The 26,769-nt window shown below is 38.3% G+C and overlaps 2 protein-coding genes across 3 annotated transcripts in view; both read right to left on the minus strand.

The window, feature by feature from the left end:
• The window catches only part of RAB28 (RAB28, member RAS oncogene family), a 111,040-nt gene that overhangs the window by 43,110 nt on the left and 41,161 nt on the right, over positions 1 to 26,769 (minus strand). The gene's annotated exons all lie outside the window — the stretch shown is intronic.
• LOC116584887 (protein AF1q-like) lies at positions 12,033 to 13,502 on the minus strand. The gene has a single exon (XM_032333858.1). It carries the CDS (start codon positions 13,328 to 13,330, stop codon positions 13,061 to 13,063), a length of 270 nt encoding a protein of 89 aa, XP_032189749.1. The 5' UTR covers positions 13,331 to 13,502; the 3' UTR covers positions 12,033 to 13,060.

Below are 26,769 nucleotides of genomic sequence, written 5' to 3' on the forward strand. Positions count from 1 at the left end.
AATGTAAACCCGAGGATATACAGCAGCTTTTCCACTATGAGTGGGGTAAAACCTTGACACCATGGAAACCACATAGAACTAGAGAAGAACCCTAACCAGGCCCTTCTGGATCTGCATTTGCGGGGTTCTCTGTGACTGCCTGAAAAGCCACTTCCTACTTGAGGAGGTGAAAGGTCACGAATATGGTGACCACCTGACTAACCTCGGCAGGCTGCCCACTCCATGGTTGGATTGGCCAGTAGCTATTCCAAAAGCTCATGCTCAGCGGCAACCAGGAGCTTCCAGAGCCCATTAGCCTTTGAGAGGCCTCTCTGCATCTGCCTGGTGCCAGGGTATCTGTCTGAGCTTCTTCCTATGGCCACTGGGCAGCTTTTTAACCATATGGGAGCCTCTCTCAAGCTGTGTATCAAATGGAAACAATAAAGTTTTTGCAGGGGAAAAAAAAAAAAAAGGAAAAGAGAAAATGTAAACCTGTATTTGAGAAGTAAATGGCTTGTCCTGGAAGACTGAGTAAAAATTTTCTAGCTTAGGAGGAAACAAATGCATAGTCAAAATATCAAATCTAAGAATATCTAACTCAAAACCAGCAGTCTTTCTTTTATTGGGATATGCTACTATATGATACATTCTAACTTCAAAATACTTCTTATTTAAAATTATATCCCACAGGGGCCTGGGGCTGGCTCAGTCCACAGAGCATGTAACCCTTCATCTCAGCATTGTAAATCTGAGCTTCACCATGGGTGTAGGGATTCTGTTTAAGTATTTACTTCTGCTGTAAAGTCCCCCTACATATCATAATGTAGGGTGTAGGATTACTTAAAAATTAAATTAATAAATAAATCTTTTAAAAAATTAAAACCTCAGAAATATATCTCATGGGTGCAATGTGTTCTATGAAGCTGAAACAATAAACACCAGTCTACACTCAAAAGAGGCAAAAGAAAGCTGTCAGCCTTTATGAAATACAAAGAGACCACAGAACTATTCAAGAGACTACAGAACTATTAATACACTATATCTTTACTAAATTGAATTTAAATTTTATAAAAAGAGACAAAGACTACAGAAAATCCTTCTGAAAACTACTGTTCTCATGTTAATGAATTACCTGATTCTGAGACTTAAAAAATAGATTTCTTTTATTGACTACTCCAAAAAGCTTTTTTTCTTAAGATTTTACTTATTTGACAGAGACAGCTGAAGAGAGAAAGACCACAAGCAGAGGGAGTGGCAGGCAAAGGAACAGGGAGAAGCAGACTCCCTGTTAGCAGGGAGCCCGTTGCGGGGCTCGATCCCAGGACCCTGGAATTATGACCTGAGCTGAAGGTAGACGCTTAACTGGTTGAGCCACCCAGGTGCCCCAAGAAAAACTTTTAATAAGAAAAGGTGGCAGCACTCCTTACAATTCTATGTCAGAAATACAATCAGTATTTATGTATAAAGTTCTGAGATTTCTTTATGAATATTGTAATCATGGGGGAGAAATGAATGGGAAAATACTGAACTCCGATTCCCATTTTTTAGAATACTCAATTCACTATTTGAAAAATAAATGAAAACTACACCATGAGAATTTAAAATGAACAAGCATTATATGGCTTTCAGGTGAAAACACTAACAAAAATTTTTAATTCCTCCGTTTAGCAGCCCAAACTATAACTTTCACAGTTCACTGGGATCTACTGTTCATCTAAGTTTGACTTTTGGTTCACTGCCCCCTTATAATAGTCAACATTATAAAAGTCATGCTTCTTAGAAATAATCACAAAGAAATAATCATAAATGGAAAAATGAGTAAACTACAGGGTATCCAATCAGTAGAAATTTTAGGTAGCTCTTCAAAATAGAGCTTTAAAAACAGTCTGCATACAAGAAAAGATATATAGGCTTAAAACTTTAAGTGAAAAGAAAATATATACAGAAAGAGCTTAAAAGAATACATGCACATATTAACTGGTTGGTTCTATACGGTAGACTTCGTAGTGATTTTTTTTTTCATAGGTGTCTGCATTTTCCAATTTTCTAAATCAAACATGTAATGATTACTCTTTACTCTAAAGTCCTGCAAAGTATCTATTACAGAATAATTGTAGAATAACTTTAAAATAACACTGTAACGACATCTTAGAATACATTACAAAAGTGATATGTTTTAAATAATTCATTATGCTAAAACTTCAATATGAGACATAAATGTACAGTAAAGTGATTTTTTAAACAAGTGTATCAGGGCACCTGGGAGGCTCAATCGTTAAGCGTCTGCCTTCAGCTCAGGGTCATGATCCCAGGGTCCTGGGATGGAGCCCTGCATTGGGCTCCCTGCTCAGAAGGAGGCCTACTTCTCCCTCTCCCACTCTCCCTGCCTGTTTTCTCTCTTTTTCTCTGTCAAATAAATAAATAAAATATTTAAAAAAATAAAAATAAAAACAAAAAAAGTATATTTTTATGCAATATTTTTTAATTTATTTTTTATTTATTTTCAGCATAACAGTATTCATTATTTTTGCACCACACCCAGTGCTCCATGCAATCCGTGCCCTCTATAATACCCACCACCTGGTACCCCAACCTCCCACCCCCCTCCCCTTCAAAACCCTCTGATTGTTTTTCAGAGTCCATAGTCTCTCATGGTTGACCTCCCCTTCCAATTTCCCACAACTCCCTTCTCCTCTCTAACTCCCCATGTCCTCCATGCTATTTGTTATGCTCCACAAATAAGTGAAACCATATGATAACTGACTCTCTCTGCTTGACTTATTTCACTCAGCAAAACAAGTATATTAATGACATATTTGGCATCAACAGCACTCTAAAAAGTTATGAAGTTAACACCACTAATATTTAATAATATATTTTATTAAAATTTAAGAATATTTTCAGATCTCCCCATTTGGTATTAATCCATTCAAAAATTATTTATTATATTATCTTTTAAATATAAATGTCTCAGAAGAAAATAATGCACTATAATAAAATCTCATTTGGGGCAAAAAGTGGCATCAATTAAACTGAATGGATATAAACAATTCTATCAATTGCCAATAAAAAAGTCAACTTCAAAAATCAAAATATACACCGCTGATACTACTCAATCATGATGAAAACAAAAGATATGCAAGCCAATTCCAATGAAGAACTACATGTCACTGAAACAATCATTCAAACTTTAAAGTTTCCAAAAAGAAAAGTTTTAGACCTCTTTTTATTGATCACATCACATTACATTACCCTTCTATAGCATAATACAAAAGTATGTCTGAATATTGGTTGTCTAACATCTCTCACTACATCTCTCTCATGGCACTAATTTAAAATAACACTTTTATTTTACTCTAGGCCATTTTTTTAAAGATTTTATTTATTTATTTGATAAAGAGAGATCACAAATAGGCAGAGAGGCAGGCAGAGAGAGAGAGGGGGAAGCAGGCTCCCCACTGAGCAGAGATCCCGACGTGGGGCTCGTGGGGCTGATCCCAGGACCCTGAGATCATGACCCAAGCCGGAGGCAGAGGCTTAACCCACTGAGCCACCCAGATGCCCCTACTCTAGACCATTTAAATGCAAAAACTTCTTTGGGTTTTTCATACTCTCTCCAGCTCAGTGTTTTGTTAAATGAGTCTTTATGGTAAAAAAAAAAAAAAAAGCTTCAACTGTCTTTACAAGACTGTTATCTCTGTTAATTGTTTTTAAAATCAGTACTTAAGCAAAATAAGGATTTGTTATTTATTACTATTACTTAGGGTTCAAAGTACCACTGATATGCCAGATGAAATATTAAAAATGAGAGTACAAGCAGTATTTTAAAAAATGAAGGTGCAGGTAGAAAAGAGAAAAAAAATTCTTAAAGATAAAATGAGCTGGTAGAAATAACTCTCAATATATAATACAAAAGTTTTCTAGTATGAATCCCAGAAGAGTAAAGTGTATCAACTAGGGTTGTACCAAAGATGCAGAACCAGCATGGGTGTTAAAGAAGAATTTATTATAGGGGTTAGACCTTGTATAACTGTGGAAGCTGTTGGAGCCGCAGATGTAAGCTTTTGCCTCTGCATCTAATCTTAAGCCTGAAGTCACTATAGGTCAGCCAAACCAGCAATGAGAAAGGGAACAGAATAAAAAGAGGAGCAAACAAACAAACAAACAAACAAACAAAGGAGCAAAGAGAAATTGGAACCCCCAAGGATGAGCCTGGATGGATAAAGACAACTGAAATCTACAAGAACTGGAACCCACGAAGACAAAAGAAAGTGGCAATGACAAACTGGAACTCACATCTGTCTCTCACCAACTCCAACTTTGATGCCAAGTGTGAGCTAGGAGAGAAGCTACACCCTTCCCTAGAGGTTTGTACATGAAGGGCAAGTACTCAGAGATGCTGAAAAGGGAAATCTGGCAGGAGCTGAAAGAACTGCTGATCCACATGCAATCCCACACCTACAAGTGACCTAACAAATCAATGACACTGTAAGAGAGCTAACATAGTGCCTGGTACTCAGCACTGACCCTCAGAGAGACAAAAAGCATGCCTGCCACTTCCTGTGCAAAATGTCTCTTGTGGCCACTACTAACCAAAATCTGGGGAAGCATTTTCAGGTTAGCCAAGTTGACCTAGTACAATGCCACCAGAGAGAGAAAATAGGTTAATACCTCCATGTAACTGCAAACTATTATAAAGGTATGAGTGAAGGAGGACAACTGTACAGACTGGTACACTGGTGGTACACCAGTCTAGGGAAAGTCCTTCTTAACTTCTACAATGGGCAGTGGACTCAGTTATCACCTGCCTATGTACCCATATTAGAAGCCCAACTTTTCCATTTGCCACCAATATTCTACAATCAAGGTGAAAAAAGACTGCAAGCCCTGAGGTCCATCCTCACATTCAAGGTAACAACTACTGAGAAAATCTAATATTGACTATCATCATAAATTTAAAAACCCAGAGCAGCTACTAATACTATTCAATTCTATCTTCATATTTTAATAGGAATAAGCAAGTATCCACAGATCATAAGGAATCAATGTGAGGCCAAAGAACTATTGACTCTCAAGAAAACAGTCAATAAAGAAAATGAAGAACAATACAAAAGAAAGAAAGAGAGAGAGAGAGAGAGAAAGAAAGAAAGAAAGAAAAAGAAAGAAAGGCAGGCAATCATCCTGTCCTCCTCATCTCCAGTCTCTTCCTGTTGGGCAGCAGGGGCTGCTGCAGTTAATTCTTTCATTTCAGCATCATGGTAGAGACAATTGATGCAGCGGGATATGGAGGGCAACGAGGAAGGCTGGGCTCATCTAGGATAGTAATATTCTGTATTTTATACAGACTTAGGTTATACAGGGGTACAAACTGTCAAAATCAACAAATAGTACTCTTGAGATCTTTTCATTTCACTGTATCCCCACCAAAAAAAAAAAAAAAAAAAAAAAAAATTGAAGTCTAAGTAATGGTATGCACAATGAAATGTTAAGTGTGAAAAGCACCATCTGCAAGTTATTTTGAAATGCATGAAAAAGTAGATGAACTGCTTGACTGGTAAGAGGGTATGGCTAGATGGGCAAATTTGTGATAAAGCAAACATAGCAAAATATCCATTGTAAACTCTAGATCAGGAGACAGCAAACCATAGCATGTGGGCCACATCCGGTCTGCCACTTGTTTTTGTTATGGCCCAAGAGCTAATATTGGGTTTTACAATTCTTAAAGATTTAAAACAAATGAATAACCCATGACATGAATGTGAAATATGAAATACAAATTTCAGTGACAATAAGGTTTGGAATACAGCCACATTCATTCACTTATATACTTTCTATGGCTGGCTTCACACTACAGTGAAACAGGTAGGATAATTGTAACAGTTAGCTTATGACTTGCAAAGCCTAAAATATCTACCATCCAGATCATTTCAAAAAAATAAGTTTGCTGACTCCTGCTCTAGATAATGAGTATACAAGTTTACTGTAAAATTCTTTCAGCTTTTCTGTGTGCTTGAAAATATTTATAACAGAATGCTAAAAAAAAAAATCCGTATTTTAACTGATTCTACATTGGCTCACTGGGAGGTTAAGAGAGATTCTATCTGATTTAAGCACTGCAGTCAGCTTTTCTAAAACCTACCCAGAAAAAAATCATGTGCTTACAGTTGCAAACAGAGAGAAAACTACTATCAAGACTCTCATAAAGCTAAGAATCCTAAAGAGATGCTTTGTCCACTAAAACTGGATAGAAACATTCTACCCAACAGCCAATCAAAGTGTCAAGGCAGTATAACATTGTATGAAATCACAGGTTAAAGAAAGAAAAGAGACATCCATAAGAAATCAAGACATCAAGCCTTCCTCCATTCCCACTCTCAGTTGAAGACTGGTAGTTTCCCAGGGCTACATTAAGAAAGTATCACAAACTAGGTAGCTTAAAACAACAGAAATTTATTCTCTCACAACTTCAGAGGCTAGAGGTCAAAAATCAAAGTACTGGCAGGGCTGTGCTCCATCTGAAAGCTATAGGGAAGAATTGTGCCTTGCGTCTTCCTGGCTTCTTGAGGTTTCCAGCAAACCTGGACATTCCTTGGCTTGTAGCTGTATCACCACAAACTCTGCCTCCATCTTCACATGGATTTCTTCCTTAATTGTTTGTGTTTCTGTCCAATTTTCTCTTCCTTAAAAGATATATCATTGTATTTAAAGTTAACCCTACTCAAGTATGATTCATCTTAACTTGATTATATCTGCAAAGACCCCACATTTATGTAAGGTCACACTTACAGGTACTAGACGTCAGGATTTCAATGTATATTTTTGAGGAAAAACAATTTAACCCACAACAAAGACTATTCCTCCTATCTCACTGAGAAACTGGAAACAGTCAAGAGACCATTCACCACATGTGCCACCAAACCTATACATCAAATATGGTATAAGAGGTGTGCCTAGTGGCTCAGTTGGTTAAGCATCTGTCTCTTGATATCAGCTCAGGTCATGATCTCAGGGTGATGAGATCGAGCTCCACATTGGGCTCTGCAACTGGGCATGAAGGTTTCTTCAGATTCTCTCCCTCTCCCTTTGCCCCCACCCCACTCACATTCATATATGCACACTCTCTCTCTCCTCTCTTAAAAAAAGAAAGAAAGAGAGAGAGAAAGAAAAAGAAAAAAGAAAACTCCTCATAAGAATAATCTATATTTATTGATCCCAATTTGTCTTCTGTCCTCACTTCACCAAAATTGATCTTATAGATAAATAATGAATTGCTGCTAATTCTAATAGTCAGTTATTGATCTTCTTACTTACCTATCAGCAACACTTGACATAGTTGATTCCTCCTGCCTTAGAATATCTTCTTCAACTAGCATCCAGAATATCATACTCAATACCAAAACTAGGTAAGTAACATTTTTTTTGAAATGTTTAAGAGGTACACTGAGATGTAGTAAGTACTTTAAGGCATTCTTTGAAATAACATTAAGAATAGCAGCAAGGTTGCAGGATGCAAGGTTAATATAAAAATGTCAACTGCTTTTATATATTCCAGTGATGAATAATTGAAATGTGAAATTAAAAACATAATACCATTGGGGCATGGTATACCACCATAATACCAGGTGGTTCAGTCAATTAAGCTCAGCTCAGGTCATGATCTCAGGGTCCTTGGACTAAGCCCCACGCTGGGCTCTCTGCTCAGCAAGGAGTCTCCTTCTCCCACTCCCTCTATCCCTCCCTTTGCTTGTTCTCTCTCTCTCCTCAGATAAATACATTTTAAAAATCTTTTTAAAAAATTTTTTGAACCATAATACCATTTACATTAGTAACTACCCCCCCCCAATTAAGTCTTTAGGTATAAATCTAATAAAATATGTGCAAGATCTATACCCTGTAGAGAAAATGTATATGTAGAGAAAAACTACAAAAGTCTCATGAACAGGGGCACCTGGGTGGCTCAGTGGGTTAAGCCTCTGCCTTCAGCTCAAGTTGTGATCCCAGGGTCCTGGGATCCCGCATCAGGCTCTCTGCTCAGCAGGGAGCCTGCTTCCTCCTCTCTTTCTGCCTGCCTCCCTGCCTACTTGTGATCTCTGTCTGTCAAATAAATAAATAAAATCTTAAAAAAAAAAATCCCCCTCAAAACAGGATTAAAAAAAAAAGTCTCATGAACAAAACCAAATAAGAGCTAAATAAATTGAGAGATACCCCATGTTTATGGACAGGAAGGCTCAATATTATAAAGATGCCAGTTCTATCCAACTTGATCTATAAATTCAATGCAATCCCTTTCAAAATCCCAGAAAGTTATTTTGTGTATATTGACAAAACTGATTCTAAAGTTTATATAAAGAGGCAAAGGATCCAGAATAGCCAAAACAATAATGGAGAAGAGCAAAGTTAGAGGACTGACACTACTCAAATTCAAGACTTATTATAAAGCTCAAGGAATCAAGTTACTCTGGTATGGCAAAAAAAAAAAAAAAAGAAGAAAAGATAAATGGAACAGGAGAGAAAGTCTAGAAATAGGCCTATATAAATATAGTCAACTGATCTTTAACAAAAAACAAAGATAGTACAATAGAGCAAAGACAGTCCTTTCAATAAATGGTGCTAGAACAACTGGATAGCCATATCCAAAAATAAGTGATCTAGATACAGACTTTACATCCTTTACAAAAATTAACTCAAAAAAGATCACAGACCTAAATGTAAAGCACAAAACTATAAAACTCTTATTAGGTAATATAGGAGAAAACCTAGATGATCTTGGATATGGTGATACCTTTCCAGATATAACACCAAAGGCACAATCCAAAAAAAAAAAAATGATTAGCTGTTTCTTCATTAAAATTAAAAACTTCTACTCTGGGAAACACAGTGTCAATAGAATGAGTAGATAAGTCCCACACTAGCAGAAAATACTTGCAAAAGATACATCTGATAAAGCAATGTTATCCCAAATTTCAAAAAAAACTCTTAAAATTCAGTAATAAGAAAACAAATTGAAAAATGGAACAAAGATCTTAACAGACACATCACCAAAGAAGATATACAGATGGGAAATGGCCTAAGAAAAAATGTTCCACATCATATATCAGTAGGAAAGCACATATTAAAACAATGACATAGCACTGTAACCTACTAGAATGGACAAAATCCAGAACTGGATTTTGACAACACTAAATTCTCACAAGGATGTGGAGCAAGAGGAGCTCTCAATAATTGCTCAATCACCGTTATTTAAAATACAAAATAGAATAGCCCCTTTAGAAGAGAGTTTGACATTTTCTTACAAAACTAAAAATATGCTTACTATATGATCCAGCAATCATGTTCCTTGGTATTTACCTAAATGAACTGAAAACACATGTCCATAAAAACAAAACAAAACAAAACAAAAAAAACTGCACACCAAAGCTTATAGCACCTTCATTATAATTGCTAAAACTTAAAAACAACCAAGATGTCCTTCAGTAGATGAATGGAGATAGACTACATCAAAAAGAAATGAATTATCAAGCCATGAAAAGACATGGAAGAGAATTACTGCATATCACTAAGTTAAAGAAGCAAGTCTGAAAAGGTCACACACTGTATGACTCAAACTACATGACATTCTTGAAAAGAAAAAACTATGGAGACAGTAAAAACATCAGTGGTTGCAAGGAGCTGGGCAGGGAAGGTAGGGGGGCTGGAGAAAAGGTGAAGCACAGAAGATTTTTAGGGCAGTGAAAATACTCTGTATAATACCACAATGACAGACAAATGCCACTACATGTTTGTCCAAACCCAGAGAGTACATAATACCAAAAATGAAGCAGGGAACTATGGACTTTGAGTGATATATGGTATGTCAGTATAGGTTTGTCAATTGTAATTCTGATGTGGTGTTAATAACGGGAAAAGCAGTGAGGTTTGGGGAAAGATGGCGGAGGAGTAGGGGACCCTATTTCAATTGGTCCCCTGAATTGAGCTGGGTATCTACCAGATCACTCTGAACACCCACAAAATCAGCCTGAGATGTAGGAAGATATATCTGTATCTCTACAGAGTATCTCTGGGGGTTGGTTTAGAGGTATGAAGCAGGGAGCCATGATTCTGCAGGCAGATACTGGAAGATAATGGAAGGGGGAGGGAGCCTCTGGGATCCCATGCCCACAGAGCACAAAACCCTCCCACGCTAGGGACTGGGCACAGACTCACAGACTGGTAGCAGCAGGTAAAGGACTTCAGGACAGCTCCCCCAGACTGAAACCTGGAGCTGTGGGGATACATGTGCAAACTAGAGGTGGCTGGTGGTTTTAGAAGCACAAAGGGCAGAGATGGGCCTGGACCTGGAAGCACAGGCTGGGAGTGTTGCTGTGGGGGACACAACCCAGGACTCTGTGGTTTTTAGCAGCACACACAGAAACGGAGACAGTGAGGCTTGGAGAGTACACTGAGGAGCAGACTGTAATCTCTCTGTTCTGAGAAAGAGGTTTGGATATAGTCACTTCTGCTCTGACTCTTAGGGAGGACCCAGAAAGCCATCAGAGAAAGCCACCAGAGAACAAAAGCCTCAAAACACCAGTTTTCAGAGAGCCCATCCCCCTTCATAGGGTACAGGGCAACTCTGCTCCAACATGGCTGACTGAATAACAGCACTACAGCCCCCTCCCCCAGAAGACAGGCTGGAAGAAAAAGAGGCCAACAACTCTAAGGTCGCTATAAAACAGGTGCATCTCACTTGGTTGTGGTCAATAATTTGTACTCTGTACATCCTCCACCACCCCTCAACAAAATGACTAAGAGAACACCCACACAAGAAAAATTCAGCGACTGTGACCTCTGCCACAGAATCAACGGATATGGATATAAGCAAGATGGCAAAAACAGACTTCAGGTAACAGTTATGCAGATAACAGCTAGGATGGAGAAAACCATTAATGGCAATAGATTCTCTAAGGGCAGAAATGAGAGCTCATCTGGAAGAACTTACAGATGCTATCAACGAGATCCAATCTAATCTAGATACTCCAACAGCTAGGGTAAATGAGGCAGAACAACAAATTAGTGATCTAGAAGACAAACTGAGAGAAAAGAAGGAACATGAGGAGGCCTGGAACAAACAGCTTAAAATCCATGAAAACAGAATTAGAGAAACAAATGACACTATGAGAAGTTCCAATGTCAGAATTATTAGGATCCCAGAGGGGCCGGAGATAGAGAGAGGACTGGAAGATATATTTGAGCAAATCGTAGCTGAAAACTTCCCTAATCAGGGGAATGAAACAAGCATTCATATCCTAGAAGCAGAGAGGACCCCTCCCAAGATCAAGAAGAATAGACCAAGCCAGGCATGTAATAATAAAACTCAAAAATTTTAGAACAAAGGAAACCATCTTAAGGGAAGTTAGGGGCAGGAGATTCCTTACATACAGAGGCAGGAGCATCAGAATAACGTCAGACCTGTCCACAGAGACCTGGCAAGCCAGAAAGGGCTGCCAAGACATATTCAGGGTACTATATGAAAAGAAAATGCAGCCAAGAATACTTTACCCGACAAGGCTGTCATTTAGAATGGATGGAGAGATAAAGAGCTTCCAAGACCGGCAAAAACAAAGAATATGTGACCACTAAGCTGGCCCTGCAAGAAATATTAAGGAGGCTCTATAAGAGAAGAAAGCCCCCAAGAGTGATAAAGAACAGAAATTTACAGAGACAATCTACAGAGGAGGGACTTTACAGGCTCAACATGATGACAATAAAATCATATTTTTCAATAATCACTCTCAACGTGAATGGCATAAATGTTCCCATAAAACGGACTAAATGCAGATTGGATTAAAAGATAGGACCCCTCCATATGCTGTCTATAAGAGACTGATTTTGAACCTAAAGCTACATCCAGACTGAAAGTGAAGGGATGGAGAACCATCCTTCATGCCAACCAACCTCAAAGGAAACCTGGGGTAGCAATTCTCTTATCAGACAAATCAGATTTTAAGTTAAAGACTGTAGTTAAGTTAGAGATACAGAAGGACACTATACTATTCTTTTTTTTGGGGGGGGTGGGGATCGAATGTGTTTATTAAAGAAATGAGTAAATGGCAGCACAAATCAGCAGCAATAATTTTGGAAGGAATGAGGGGACAAGGTGTATGGTCATAAATGTGATTATTTCATGGTCTCAAGGTAGCTGAAGAAGTGTGCCTGAGGCCCACTGATCGGTATTACACATTGCAGATGCAAGGCAAGACTAAAACACTAAAGGCCAAACCCTATGCCATTCAGAAGCCGAATCAAAACCTTACAGATTATCACAGTAATCAGTAAGATTGCATCTTAAGAATTGAAATTGGAGTCATTTTCCTCAGAGTTTTCAGTTAGGAGCAAAGCTATAAAGTGAGTAGGCTTGAAAGAGGAACACCCTTTTGAGAATGTAGTTATTTCTGAAATGATTCAGTGCTTTCCCCTATTTTAATTTTCCATGATGTATTACTTCCTTTGTTTTATACTTTTAACTATCCCCAATTTCTCTGAGAAAACATATATTACAAGGAGCAGGATCAAATAGCAAGAGACTTATCACCTTAGCCATTTAGAAATCCTACTGTCTTATCGCAGATAATCTCAAATGAAAACTTCTAAGGTTTTCAACAACGGTGGAAGAAAGATTTATGTTTACTGATCTGGAGCAGGAAATTAGGTTTAAGCAATCTCTAAAGCTGATTAAAATGAAGTAAAAAAATCCACCCTCCATTTTGTACCATTGTACTACTCTCTGGTGCCCCCACCAGGCTTGTTTTCTGGAATTAGTTGGGGCCCTCGTGGAGGGAGGGGGAATCCCTGTGATCCAATACTCCATTGCTCAAACCCTTTTCTTTGTGGCTTAAGGGCTTTTGAGAGAAACTGATAAAATAGAGAGATAGATAAATAAATAGATAAATAAATAAATACAACACAACTCTGGCAGATTAATCAGCACCACCTCAACACAATAGAGGGGAGAGAGCAAGATTAATAGGAGAAAAGGGTAGAAAGGAAGGGGCTTGAAAGGGAAGACAGTGACAGCAGGTGGTGGGAAAGAGAAGTCTTGGGCTTAAAGCAAGTCCAAATCAAAGGAGTGGATGCTAGCAATGGGAGCTCTCCAGAAGTTGAAGGTGCTGTATTCAAGGAGGGAATCGCCTTCGGAGTTTTTCTCCTGTTCTCCCGTTGCTTGCCTGGTCATTTTGCCAGCACTGCCGTCTTTGATCTTGTAGATGGATGTATCTGACAGACCCAGGCCTTCCAGCTCCGACAGATCCAGTTCTGGAATGGGCATCCTCCAGAAAAGAAAGGAGCTGTACTGGCTACTCACAGGATCCCTCATAACTTCCTGTTATCAGTGAATTACTAGTGTGTTCCAAAGATGGAAGGAGTACCTCGGGGGGGCTCAGGCGTCTGCTCTGGGCTGGAGAAAAAGAAAGCTGTTGGGGCTTTGACGGCATTGTCTTCTCACTCCCTCTCCCTCTTCCGTGGCTGAGTCTATCTGTTCAGTCTCCCCCTGCTGACACTATACTATTCTTAAAGAGTCTATCCAACAAGAAGATCTAATAATTGTAAATATCTATGCCCCCAATATGGGAGCAGCCAACTATCTAAGCCAACTGTTAACCAAAATAAAGAGACATATTGATAATAATAAATTAATAATAGGACATTTCAACACTCAACTCTCAACAGTAGACAGATTATCTAAACAGAAAATCAGGGGGGAGGAGTCAAGATGGCGGAGAAGTAGCAGGCTGAGACTGCTTCAGCTAGCCGGAGATCAGCTAGATAGCTTATCTAAAGATTGCAAACACCTGAAAATCCATCGGCAGATCGAAGAGAAGAAGAACAGCAATTCTGGAAACAGAAAAACAACCACTTTCTGAAAGGTGTTTTCCTTTTTTTTTTTTTTTTTTTTAATTCTTTTCTTTTCTTTTTTTTTTTTTCTTTTTTCTTTTTTTTTCTTTTTTCTTTTTTTTTCTTTCTTCCTTTTTGAACCTCTTTTTTATCCCCTTTCTCCCCCCTCACGATTTTGGATCTCTTCTAATTTGGTTAAAGCATTTTTTCCTGGGGTTGTTGCCACCCTTTTAGTATTTTACTTGCCCCTTCATATACTCTTATCTGGACAAAATGACAAGACGGAAAAATTCAACACAAAAAAAAGAACAAGAGGCAGTACCGAAGGCTAGGGACCTAATCAATACAGACATTGGTAATATGTCAGATCTAGAGTTCAGAATGACAATTCTCAAGGTTCTAGCCGGGCTCGAAAAAGGCATGGAAGATATTAGAGAAACCCTCTCGAGAGATATAAAAGCCCTTTCTGGAGAAATAAAAGAACTAAAATCTAACCAAGTTGAAATAAAAAAAGCTATTAATGAAGTGCAATCAAAAATGGAGGCTCTCACTGCTAGGATAAATGAGGCAGAAGAAAGAATTAGTGATATAGAAGACCAAATGACAGAGAATAAAGAAGCTGAGCAAAAGAGGGACAAACAGCTACTGGACCACGAGGGGAGAATTCGAGAGATAAGTGACACCATAAGACGAAACAACATTAGAATAATTGGGATTCCAGAAGAAGAAGAAAGAGAGAGGGGAGCAGAAGGTATACTGGAGAGAATTATTGGGGAGAATTTCCCCAATATGGCAAAGGGAACGAGCATCAAAATTCAGGAGGTTCAGAGAACGCCCCTCAAAATCAATAGGAATAGGCCCACACCCCGTCACCTAAGTAGTAAAATTTACAAGTCTCAGTGACAAAGAGAAAATCCTGAAAGCAGCCCGGGAAAAGAAGTCTGTAACATACAATGGTAAAAATATTAGATTGGCAGCTGACTTATCCACAGAGACCTGGCAGGCCAGAAAGAGCTGGCATGATATTTTCAGAGCACTAAACGAGAAAAACATGCAGCCAAGAATACTATATCCAGCTAGGCTATCATTGAAAATAGAAGGAGAGATTAAAAGCTTCCAGGACAAACAAAAACTGAAAGAATTTGCAAATACCAAACCAGCTCTACAGGAAATATTGAAAGGGGTCCTCTAAGCAAAGAGAGAGCCTACAAGTGGTAGATCAGAAAGGAACAGAGACCATATACAGTAACAGTCAACTTACAGGCAATACAATGGCACTAAATTCATATCTCTCAATAGTTACCCTGAATGTTAATGGGCTAAATGCCCCTGTCAAAAGACACAGGGTATCAGAATGGATAAAAAAACAAAACCCATCTATATGTTGCCTCCAAGAAACTCATTTTAAGCCCGAAGACACCTCCAGATTTAAAGTGAGGGGGTGGAAAAGAATTTACCATGCTAATGGACATCAGAAGAAAGCAGGAGTGGCAATCCTTATATCAGATCAATTAGATTTTAAGCCAAAGACTATAATAAGAGATGAGGAAGGACACTATATCATACTCAAAGGGTCTGTCCAACAAGAAGATTTAACAATTTTAAATATCCATGCCCCCAACGTGGGAGCAGCCAACTATATAAACCAATTAATAACAAAATCAAAGAAACACATCAACAATAATACAATAATAGTAGGGGACTTTAACACTCCCCTCACTGAAATGGACAGATCATCCAAACAAAAGATCAGCAAGGAAATAAAGGCCTTAAACGACACACTGGACCAAATGGACATCACAGATATATTCAGAATATTTCATCCCAAAGCAACAGAATACACATTCTTCTCTAGTGCACATGGAACATTCTCCAGAATAGATCACATCCTCGGTCCTAAATCAGGACTCAAGCGGTATCAAAAGATTGGGATCATTCCCTGCATATTTTCAGACCACAATGCTCTAAAGCTAGAACTCAACCACAAAAGGAAGTTTGGAAAGAACCCAAACACATGGAGACTAAACAGCATCCTTCTAAAGAATGAATGGGTAAACCGGGAAATTAAAGAAGAATTGAAAAAAATCATGGAAACAAATGATAATGAAAATACAACGGTTCAAAATCTGTGGGACACAACAAAGGCAGTCCTGAGAGGAAAATATATAGCGGTACAAGCCTTTCTCAAGAAACAAGAAAGGTCTCAGGTACACAACCTAACCCTACACCTAAAGGAGCTGGAGAAAGAACAAGAAAGAAACCCTAAGCCCAGCAGGAGAAGAGAAATCATAAAGATCAGAGCAGAAATCAATGAAATAGAAACCAAAAAAACAATAGAACAAATCAACGAAACTAGGAGCTGGTTCTTTGAAAGAATTAATAAAATTGATAAACCCCTGGCCCGACTTATCAAAAAGAAAAGAGAAAGGACCCAAATAAATAAAATCATGAATGAAAGAGGAGAGATCACAACTAACACCAAAGAAATACAAACTATTATAAGAACATATTATGAGCAACTCTACGCCAATAAATTTGACAATCTGGAAGAAATGGATGCATTCCTAGAAACATATAAACTACCACAACTGAACCAGGAAGAAATAGAAAGCCTGAACAGACCCATAACCAGTAAGGAGATTGAAACAGTCATTAAAAATCTCCAAACAAACAAAAGCCCAGGGCCAGACGGCTTCCCGGGGGAATTCTACCAAACATTTAAAGAAGAACTAATTCCTATTCTCCTGAAACTGTTCCAAAAAATAGAAATGGAAGGAAAACTTCCAAACTCATTTTATGAGGCCAGCATCACCTTGATCCTAAAACCAGACAAGGATCCCACCAAAAAAGAGAGCTATAGACCGATATCCTTGATGAACACAGATGCGAAAATACTCAACAAAATACTAGCCAATAGGATTCAACAGTACATTAAAAAGATTATTCACCACGACCAAGTGGGATTTATTCCAGGGCTGCAAGGTTGGTTCAACATCCGCAAATCAGTCAATGTGATACAACACATCAATAAAAGAAAGAACAAGAACCATATGATACTCTCAATAGATGCTGGAAAAGCATTTGACAAAGTACAGCATCCCTTCCTGATCAAAACTCTTCAAAGTGTAGGGATAGAGGGCACATACCTCAATATCATCAAAGCCATCTATGAAAAACCCACCGCAAATATCATTCTCAATGGAGAAAAACTGAAAGCTTTTCCACTAAGGTCAGGAACACGGCAGGGATGTCCATTATCACCACTGCTATTCAACATAGTACTAGAGGTCCTAGCCTCAGCAATCAGACAACAAAAGGAAATTAAAGGCATCCAAATCGGCAAAGAAGAAGTCAAATTATCACTCTTCGCAGATGATATGATACTATATGTGGAAAACCCAAAAGACTCCACTCCAAAACTGCTAGAACTTATACAGGAATTCAGTAAAGTGTCAGGATATAAAATCAATGCACAGAAATCAGTTGCATTTCTCTACACCAACAGCAAGACAGAAGAAAGAGAAATTAAGGAGTCAATCCCATTTACAATTGCACCCAAAACCATAAGATACCTAGGAATAAACCTAACCAAAGAGACACAGAATCTATACTCAGAAAACTATAAAGTACTCATGAAAGAAATTGAGGAAGACACAAAGAAATGGAAAAATGTTCCATGCTCCTGGATTGGAAGAATAAATATTGTGAAAATGTCTATGCTACCTAAAGCAATCTACACATTTAATGCAATTCCTATCAAAGTACCATCCATCTTTTTCAAAGAAATGGAACAAATAATGCTAAAATTTATATGGAACCAGAAAAGACCTCGAATAGCCAAAGGGATATTGAAAAAGAAAGCCAACGTTGGTGGCATCACAATTCCGGACTTCAAGCTCTATTACAAAGCTGTCGTCATCAAGACAGCATGGTACTGGCACAAAAACAGACACATAGATCAATGGAACAGAATAGAGAGCCCAGAAATAGACCCTCAACTCTATGGTCAACTAATCTTCGACAAAGCAGGAAAGAATGTCCAATGGCAAAAAGACAGCCTCTTCAATAAATGGTGCTGGGAAAATTGGACAGCCACATGCAGAAAAATGAAATTGGACCATTTCCTTACACCACACACAAAAATAGACTCAAAATGGATGAAGGACCTCAATGTGCGAAAGGAATCCATCAAAATCCTTGAGGAGAACACAGGCAGCAACCTCTTTGACCTCAACCGCAGCAACATCTTCCTAGGAACAACGCAAAAGGCAAGGGAAGCAAGGGCAAAAATGAACTATTGGGATTTCATCAAGATCAAAAGCTTTTGCACAGCAAAGGAAACAGTTAACAAAATCAAAAGACAACTGACAGAATGGGAGAAGATATTTGCAAATGACATATCAGATAAAGGACTAGTGTCCAGAATCTATAAAGAACTTAGCAAACTCAACACCCAAAGAACAAATAATCCAATCAAGAAATGGGCAGAGGACATGAACAGACATTTCTGCAAAGAAGACATCCAGATGGCCAACAGACACATGAAAAAGTGCTCCCTATCACTCGGCATCAGGGAAATACAAATCAAAACCACAATGAGATATCACCTCACACCAGTCAGAATGGCTAAAATCAACAAGTCAGGAAATGACAGATGCTGGCGAGGATGCGGAGAAAGGGGAACCCTCCTACACTGTTGGTGGGAATGCAAGCTGGTGCAGCCACTCTGGAAAACAGCATGGAGGTTCCTCAAAATGTTGAAAATAGAACTGCCCTATGACCCAGCAATTGCACTATTGGGTATTTACCCTAAGGATACAAACGTAGTGATCCAAAGGGGCACATGCACCCGAATGTTTATAGCAGCAATGTCCACAATAGCCAAACTATGGAAAGAACCTAGATGTCCATCAACAGATGAATGGATCAAGAAGATGTGGTATATATACACAATGGAATACTATGCAGCCATCAAAAGAAATGAAATCTTGCCATTTGCGACAACATGGATGGAACTAGAGCGTATCATGCTTAGCGAAATAAGTCAAGCAGAGAAAGACAACTATCATATGATCTCCCTGATATGAGGAAGTGGTGATGCAACATGGGGGCTTAAGTGGGTAGGAGAAGAATAAATGAAACAAGATGGGATTGGGAGGGAGACAAACCATAAGTGACTTTTAATCTCACAAAACAAACTGCGGGTTGCTGGGGGGAGGGGGGTTTGGGAGAAGGGGGTGGGATTATGGACATTGGGGAGGGTATGTGCTTTGGTGAGTGCTGTGAAGTGTGTAAACCTGGTGATTCACAGACCTGTACCCCTGGGGATAGAGTATTATGCCTCCATCAGAAAGGATGAATACCCAACTTTTGTAGCAACATGGATGGGACTGGAAGAGATTATGCTGAGTGAAATAAGTCAAGCAGAGAGAGTCAATTATCATATGGTTTCACTTATTTGTGGAGCATAACAAATAGCATGGAGGACATGGGGACTTAGAGTGGAGAAGGGAGTTGGGGGAAATTGGAAGCGGAGGTGAACCATGAGAGACTATGGACTCTGAAAAACAATCTGAGGGTTTTGAAGGGACGGGGGGTGGGTGGTTGGGGTACCAGGTGGTGGGTATTATAGAGGGCACGGATTGCATGGAGCACGGGGTGTGGTGCAAAAATAATGAATACTGTTATGCTGGAAATAAAAAAAAAAAAATCAACAAAGAAACAAGATACTTTGAATGATACTCTGGGCCAGATGGACCTCATAGATACATGCAAAACATTCCACCCTAAAACAACAGAATACTCATTCTTCCCTAGCACACAGAGAACTTTTTCCAGAACACACCATATGCTGGGTCACAAATTAAGTCTCAACCAATATCATAAGACTGAGATTATTCCCTGCATATTGTCAGACCACAGTGCTTTGAAACTGGAACTCAATCACAAGAAAGAGTTTGTAAGAAATGCAGATACTTGGAAGCTACAGACCATCCTGCTCAAGAGTGTCTGGGTCAACCAAGAAATCAAAGAACTTAATTCATGGAAACAAACAATAATAAAAACACATTCATCCAAAACCTATGGGATATGGCAAAGGCAGTCCTAAGGGGGAAATACATGGCCATCCAAGCCTCAATCAGAAAAAATAGAAAAATCCCAAATACACAAACTGTCTTTGTACCTTAAAGAACTGGAGAATCAACAAAACTTAACCCTAACTCATGCAGAGGAAAGGAAATAATTAAGATTAGAACAGAAATCAATGAATTAGAAACAAGAAATACAGTAGAACACATCAAAGAAACTAGAAGCTGGTTCTCTCTTTTTTTTTTTTTTTAAGATTTTATTTATTTATTTGACAGAAATCACAAGTAGGCAGAGAGACAGGCCTCTGGGGGGGGGGGGGCGGGTGCGGTGGGGAGAGGCAGGCTCTCTGCTAAGCAGAGAGCCCTATGCAGGGCTTGATCCCAGGGCTCTGGGATCACGACCTGAACCAAAGGCAGAGGCCTCAACCCACTGAGCCACCCAGGCACCCCCTAGAAGCTGGTTCTTTTAAAGAATTAGTAAGATCAATAAACCACTGGCCAGACTTACCCAAAAGAAAAGAGAAAGGACCCAAATTAACAAAACTATGAATGAAAGGGGAGAGATCATGACTAACAGCAAGGAAATAGAAACAATAATCAGAAATTATCAATAGCTATATGCCAATAAGTTAAGCAACCTAGAAGAAATGGATGCATTCCTGGAAACTTATGAACTACCAAGACCGAAACAGGAAGAAAGTGACAACATGACTAGACTAATAACCAGTAACGAGACTGAAGCAGTGATCAAAAACCTCCCCAAAAACAAGAGTCAGGACCTAATGGATTTCCTGGGGAATTCTACCAAATATTCAAAGAAGAAATAACACCTACTCTCCTGAGGTTGTTTTTAAAAAAGGAAACAGAAGGAAAGCTCCCAGATTCTTTCTATGAGGCCAACATAACCTTGATCCCAAAACCAAGCAAAGACCCCATCAAAAAGGAGAATTTCAGACCAATAAATTCGATAAATGAATACTCACCAGGATAAACATAGATTCTAAAATTCTCAACAAGATCTTAGCTAATAGGATCCGACAGTACATTAAAAGGATTATCCACCACGACCAGGAGGGATTTATCCCTGGGATCCAAGGTAGTTCAACATTTGCAGGTCAATCAATGTGACAGTACGCATTATCTTATATGTTGTTATGTGTTCTATGTTCTTATCTTACCTTATGTGTTAAATGCTCTTATCTTACCTTATGTGTTATGTGTTCTTATCTTATATATCTTATGTGTTCTCCTTAAGAGACGAGAGAGGAGAAGAAGAGAGAGAAGAACCACATGGTCCTCTCAATTGATGCAGAAAAAACATTTGACAAAAAACAGCATCCTTTCCTGATTAAAACTCTACAGAGTATAGGGATAGAAGGAACATTATTCAAATTCAAAAAATCCATCTATGAAAATCCAGAGCAAATATCATTCTCAACGGGGAAAAGTTGGAAACTTTCCCTTTAAGATCAGGTATGCAACAAGGATGCCCACTCCCACCATTATTGTTCAATATAGTGCTAGAAGTCCTAGCCTCTGCAATCAGACAACAAAAAGAAATAAAAAGTATTCAAATTAGCAAAGAAGGAGTCAAACCCTCTCTCTTCACAGATGACATGATACTTTATGTGGAAAACCTAAAAGACTCCACCTCCAAATTACTAGAACTCATACATCATACATACTGAAAGGATATTCAGTAATGTGGCAGGATACAAAATCAATGCACAGAAATCAGTTTCCTTCTTATAAACTAAAATTTTAACTGCAGAAAGAGAAATTAGAAAATCAATTCCATTTACAGTAGCACCAAAAACATAAAATACCTTGGAATAAACCTAACCAAAGAGCTAAAGGATCTATACTCTAGGAACTGCAGAACACTCATGAAAGAAATCAAAGAAGACACAAAAGGATGGAAAAACATTTCATGCTCATGGATTGGAAGAATACTGTTAAAATGTCTATGCTGCCCAGAGCAATTTACACTTTCAATGCCATCTCAATCAAAATACCAACGACATTTTTCAAAGTACTGGAACAAACAATCCTAAAATTTGCACAGAACCAGAAAAGACCCCAAATTGCCAAGGAAATGTTGAAAAAGAAAAAGGGAGGGCATCACATTGCCTGACTTCAAGCTATACCACAAAGCTGTGATCACCAAGACAGCATGGTACTGACAAAAAAAACACACACAGACCAATGGAACAGGACAGAGAGCCCAGATATGGACCTCAAAACTCTATAGTCAAATAATTTTTGACAAAGGAAGAAAAAATATCCAGTGGAAAAAAGACAGTCTCTTCAACAAATGATGCTGGGAAAAATTGGACAGCTCTATACAGAAGAATGAAACTCAACCACTCTCTTAAACCATACACAAAGATAGATTCATTGTGGATGAAAGACCTCTATGTGGGACAGGAATCCATCAAAATCCTAGAGGAGAACATAGGCAGTAACCTCTTCAAAATCAGCCACAAGAGCTTCTTTCACGACACATCTCCAAAGGCAAGGGAAACAAAAATGAAAATGAACTTTTGGGATTTCATCAAGATAAAAAAGCTTCTGCACAGCAAAGGAAACAGTGAATAAAACAAAGAGGCAACCCACAGAATGGGAGAAGATATTCGCAAATGACACTACAGACAAAGGGCTGATATCCAAGATCTATAAAGAACTTCTCAAACTCAACACCCAAAAAACAAATAAGCACATCAAAAAATGGGCAGAAGACATGAACAGACACTTCTCCAAAGAAAACATACAAATGGCTAACAGACACATGAAAAAATGTTCATCATCACTAGCCATCAGGGAGTTTCAAATCAAAACCACATTGAGACACCACCTTACAACCAGTTAGAATGGCAAAAATTGACAAGGCAAGAAACTACATTATGTTGGAGAGGCTGTGGAGAAAGGAGAACTCTTTTACACTGTTGGTGGGAATGCAAGTTGGTACAGCCACTTTGGAAAACAGTGTGGAGTTTCCTCAAAAAATTAAAAATAGAGCTATCCCATTACCTAGCAATTGCACTACTGGGTATTTACTCCAAAGATACAGATTTAGTGAAAAAAAGGGCTGCATGCACCCCAATGTTCATAGCAGTAATGTCTATAATAGACAAACTGTGTAAAGAACCAAGACGCCCTTCAACCAATGAATGGATAAAGATGTGGTCCATATATACAATGGAATACTCAGCCACCAAAATGGATAAATACCCAAGTTTTGCATCAACATGGATGGGACTAGAGAAGATTATGCTAAGTTAAATAAGTCAAGCAGAGAAAGCCAATCATACGGTTTCACTTATTTGTGGAACATAAGGAATAGCATGAAAGACATTAGGAGAAGGAAGGGAAAAATGAAGGGGGGAAAATCGGAGGGGGAGATGAACCATGAGAGACTATGGACTCCAGGAAACAAACTGAGGGTTTTGGGTGGGTGGGGGGGATGGGTTTAGCCAGGTGATTGTTATTAAGAAGGGTACATATTGCATGGAGCACTGGGTATTATATGCAAACACTGAATCATGGAACACTACATCAAAAACTAATCATATACTATATGGTAACTAATGTAACATAATAAAAAAAAAAAAACGGAAAGGCAAAAAGTAAAATAAAAATAATGGAAGAAGCAACACCATGTGTGGGAGCAGGGGGTATATGGGAAATCTCTGTACCTTCCTTTCAATTTTGTTTTGTCCTTCCTTTCAATTTGTTGTGAACCTTAAACTGCTCTTAAAAAAAAAAAAAAAAGACTTTTTTAATGACTTTATTTTTTTTATTTGACAGAGAGAACACAAGCAGGGGAAGTGGCTAGCAGAGGGAGAGGGAGAAGCAGGCTCCCCATTGAGCAGGGAGCCTGCAACAGAGCTCAATCCCAGGACCCTGAGATCATGGCCTGAGCAGAGGACACTTAACTGACTCAACCATTCAGGTGCTCCAAAAAATCTGTCTTAATAGTACTATATTTTTTAAAAACAATAATATCAGCAAGCAATCAACTGGTTCTGGAATTAAATAAACTTGCTTGGATATTAATAAAATTAAAGACTGAATCCCATGTAAAACTATGTCAACAAATGCTGTTTTCCTTAAATACTTCTTAGTAATGTAACACAGATCTTCCCACTTCAGAAACAAACATAAGCAAATTCAATCTCTAGCATCATGAAAAGCACTCAAGATCCTATACTAAAGCTGTGTGTGTGTGTGTGTACACATATTCAGTTGAGGAAGAATTCTTAGAGAAAGCCAAATTTGGATCCACATACATCTTTTCAAGATCTCAATGAATCTGGCATTATAGGAGGATCAATAGAAGCTTCTCACCTCCAGCAAAATTCTTGGCTTTAATAGATCCTAGCAGTTTTTTGGGTTTTGATTTTTTAATTTACCACATGTATACAGAATTCTGTGGCAAGAAAAATGTGATAGTATGATCTACTTTGAAGCTGAATCAATTCTAAACAATACATAAATGACTATCCTCATAAGATATCACTTTGAGGCACTATTTTCCCCTTCTACTCCCACTTAACACCTACTTGTATTCTAGTAGTGAAATATAAAAGAAAAAGAAATTAAAGCTTAGGTTAAAAGTGAGATTTGATTTCAAATTTTACACTAATAATTTTAAGTTTAATGACTATCATATTAGTATCAATCTATTTTCTCAAGAGATTTAAACATAACATAATGTTCAAACTGAAGAGGACAAAAATTTGCCTGATTGCTGCTTCAACCTGGAGACCCTCTCTTTGACATCCCCATCTTTTGAAAAAATTCCTGTTGAGACTCCATAAAGATTTGGTGTAAAAACCTTTATTCAGGAAGAGAGGGCAGAGCAGAATTCATCCTCTTCTTAGCCTCAGGTTATCATATGGTCTCAACCAATCTGACAGAAATCCTGTATGATTCAGGAAGCAATCCTGGAGAAGAATGTCTGAGGAAAGGAACCTGGCATGAGATTTCAATAGAGGACCATGAAACCCCAAAAAATACTTCATCAATATCTATTACTTTGTTATTCCACAGTCTTCACACGATTCTGATCCTTTACCTCAATCTCCATTCAATATCCACCTTCCCCTGTCTGCCCATATATCCAACCTCATAAATCCAATCTTCCTCATAATTTTATGGCCAAATACTGAAAACTATCAGATCTTTAAGGGTAGTTAAGGGTAGGGACCATTATCTTACTCTTCTTGTATTACCAGTATTTAGTATGATTCTTAGGCAAACAGGTCCTTAACAAATGTTTGCTAAATAAAAGCATAATAACATATTGCACTGATGAGATGATACCCATGTTATTCAACAGTGTTGGTCAAAATATTTGGCTAACCTTTAAAATGGTTAATTATTAGTTTTAGTAACCTCTACTCTCAAGATTATGAATAATGACAATATTTTGTTACCGATGGTAACAACATGTACTTTAGAAGTTCGGATTTTCGAAGCCACTTTCTTTAAAAAAAAAAAAAATTCAGTTTGTAGGTTTTTTAAAGATTTTATTTATTTATTTATTTATTTAATTTGGCAGACAGAGATCACAGGTAGGCAGAGAGGCAGGCAGAGAGAAAGGAGGAAGCAGGCTCCCTGCTGAGCAAAGAGCCCCACGTGGGGCTCAGTCCCAGGACCCTAAGATCATGACCTGAGCCGAAAGCAGAGGTTTTAACCCACTGAGCTACCCAGGCGCACCCAGTTTGTATGTTTTTAAATCACCATTAACATTGTCCTTCTCCTTGCTTTCCATGAAATCCAGGTAAGCATGGTGTAAGAAAATGGCTCAGCCTCATGGTCCAAATGAATGGAATTCCCTATAGGTCTGATATTCTGAAATAAACTGATCTATTTTTGAGTTTCTCTAACTATTTCTAGTTTTGAAACTCTCCTCATAAAAACACCTAACACAAAACGTTGGTAAATATAATCAACGTTTTATCTGATTTGTTGAATTTGAAAATATAAAACATTTTGAAGATATAAAATATTAAAGACTAAAACCCTTCTTAAAGTACTTCCAGCTATGACAGAATAACTGGAACAAGATTTTCCTCCTGCCACAAATCACCAGAAAATTGGATAAAATATATAAAGCAGACACTGAACATTAGGCTGGATGATCCTTGAGAGACAAGATACAAATAAGGTGAGCTTTATAGTCACTCTGACTTTCTATCTGGAAGTACTCTCTGGACAACACAAAGGGAATGAAGAACTAAAGGCAAGCAGCAGTGGCTCAGTGACTAGGGAAAACTGAAAACACGATTCAAACAAGTAGGAGCACTTGAGACTCTGTGAAGCAGAATACTGGAAAGGACAACTCTACGAAAAGAAAAAGGTCCAGAAATATTTATAAAAAGAGTCTTTTTGAGCCTATTCTGGAATACTAAGCTACACATATATAGGGTAAAATTCCATGAGGCTGGGCAAAGAAGAACTACAAAAATTCCCAGAAAAATTCCTAGGAGATATTCAATTTCTAACCAACTATAGAGGAAGGAACTCATGGAATTACCAGGGCATTCAGTGGAGAACACAAAAGGCTAAACTCTTTGGAATGGAATTAAACTAGCCCTAGAGTATAGGCATGCTAACAAAGCTCAAAGACTATCAAGCTACAAATAATTTAAGTGCCTACCAAAGTACAAAAGATAACAAAATACAGCAACAAAATATAGCACTCAAGAATGTCCAAAGTGTCCAGGGGCAGCTGGGTGGTTCAGTTAGTTAAATGCCTGCCTTCAGCTGCAGTCATGATCCTGGGGTCCTAGGATCAGACTCCATGTCAGGCTCCCCGCTCAAGGGA

The sequence above is a fragment of the Mustela erminea genome, chromosome 2, assembly GCF_009829155.1.
Source record: "Mustela erminea isolate mMusErm1 chromosome 2, mMusErm1.Pri, whole genome shotgun sequence".
Lineage (NCBI taxonomy): Eukaryota > Metazoa > Chordata > Mammalia > Carnivora > Mustelidae > Mustela > Mustela erminea.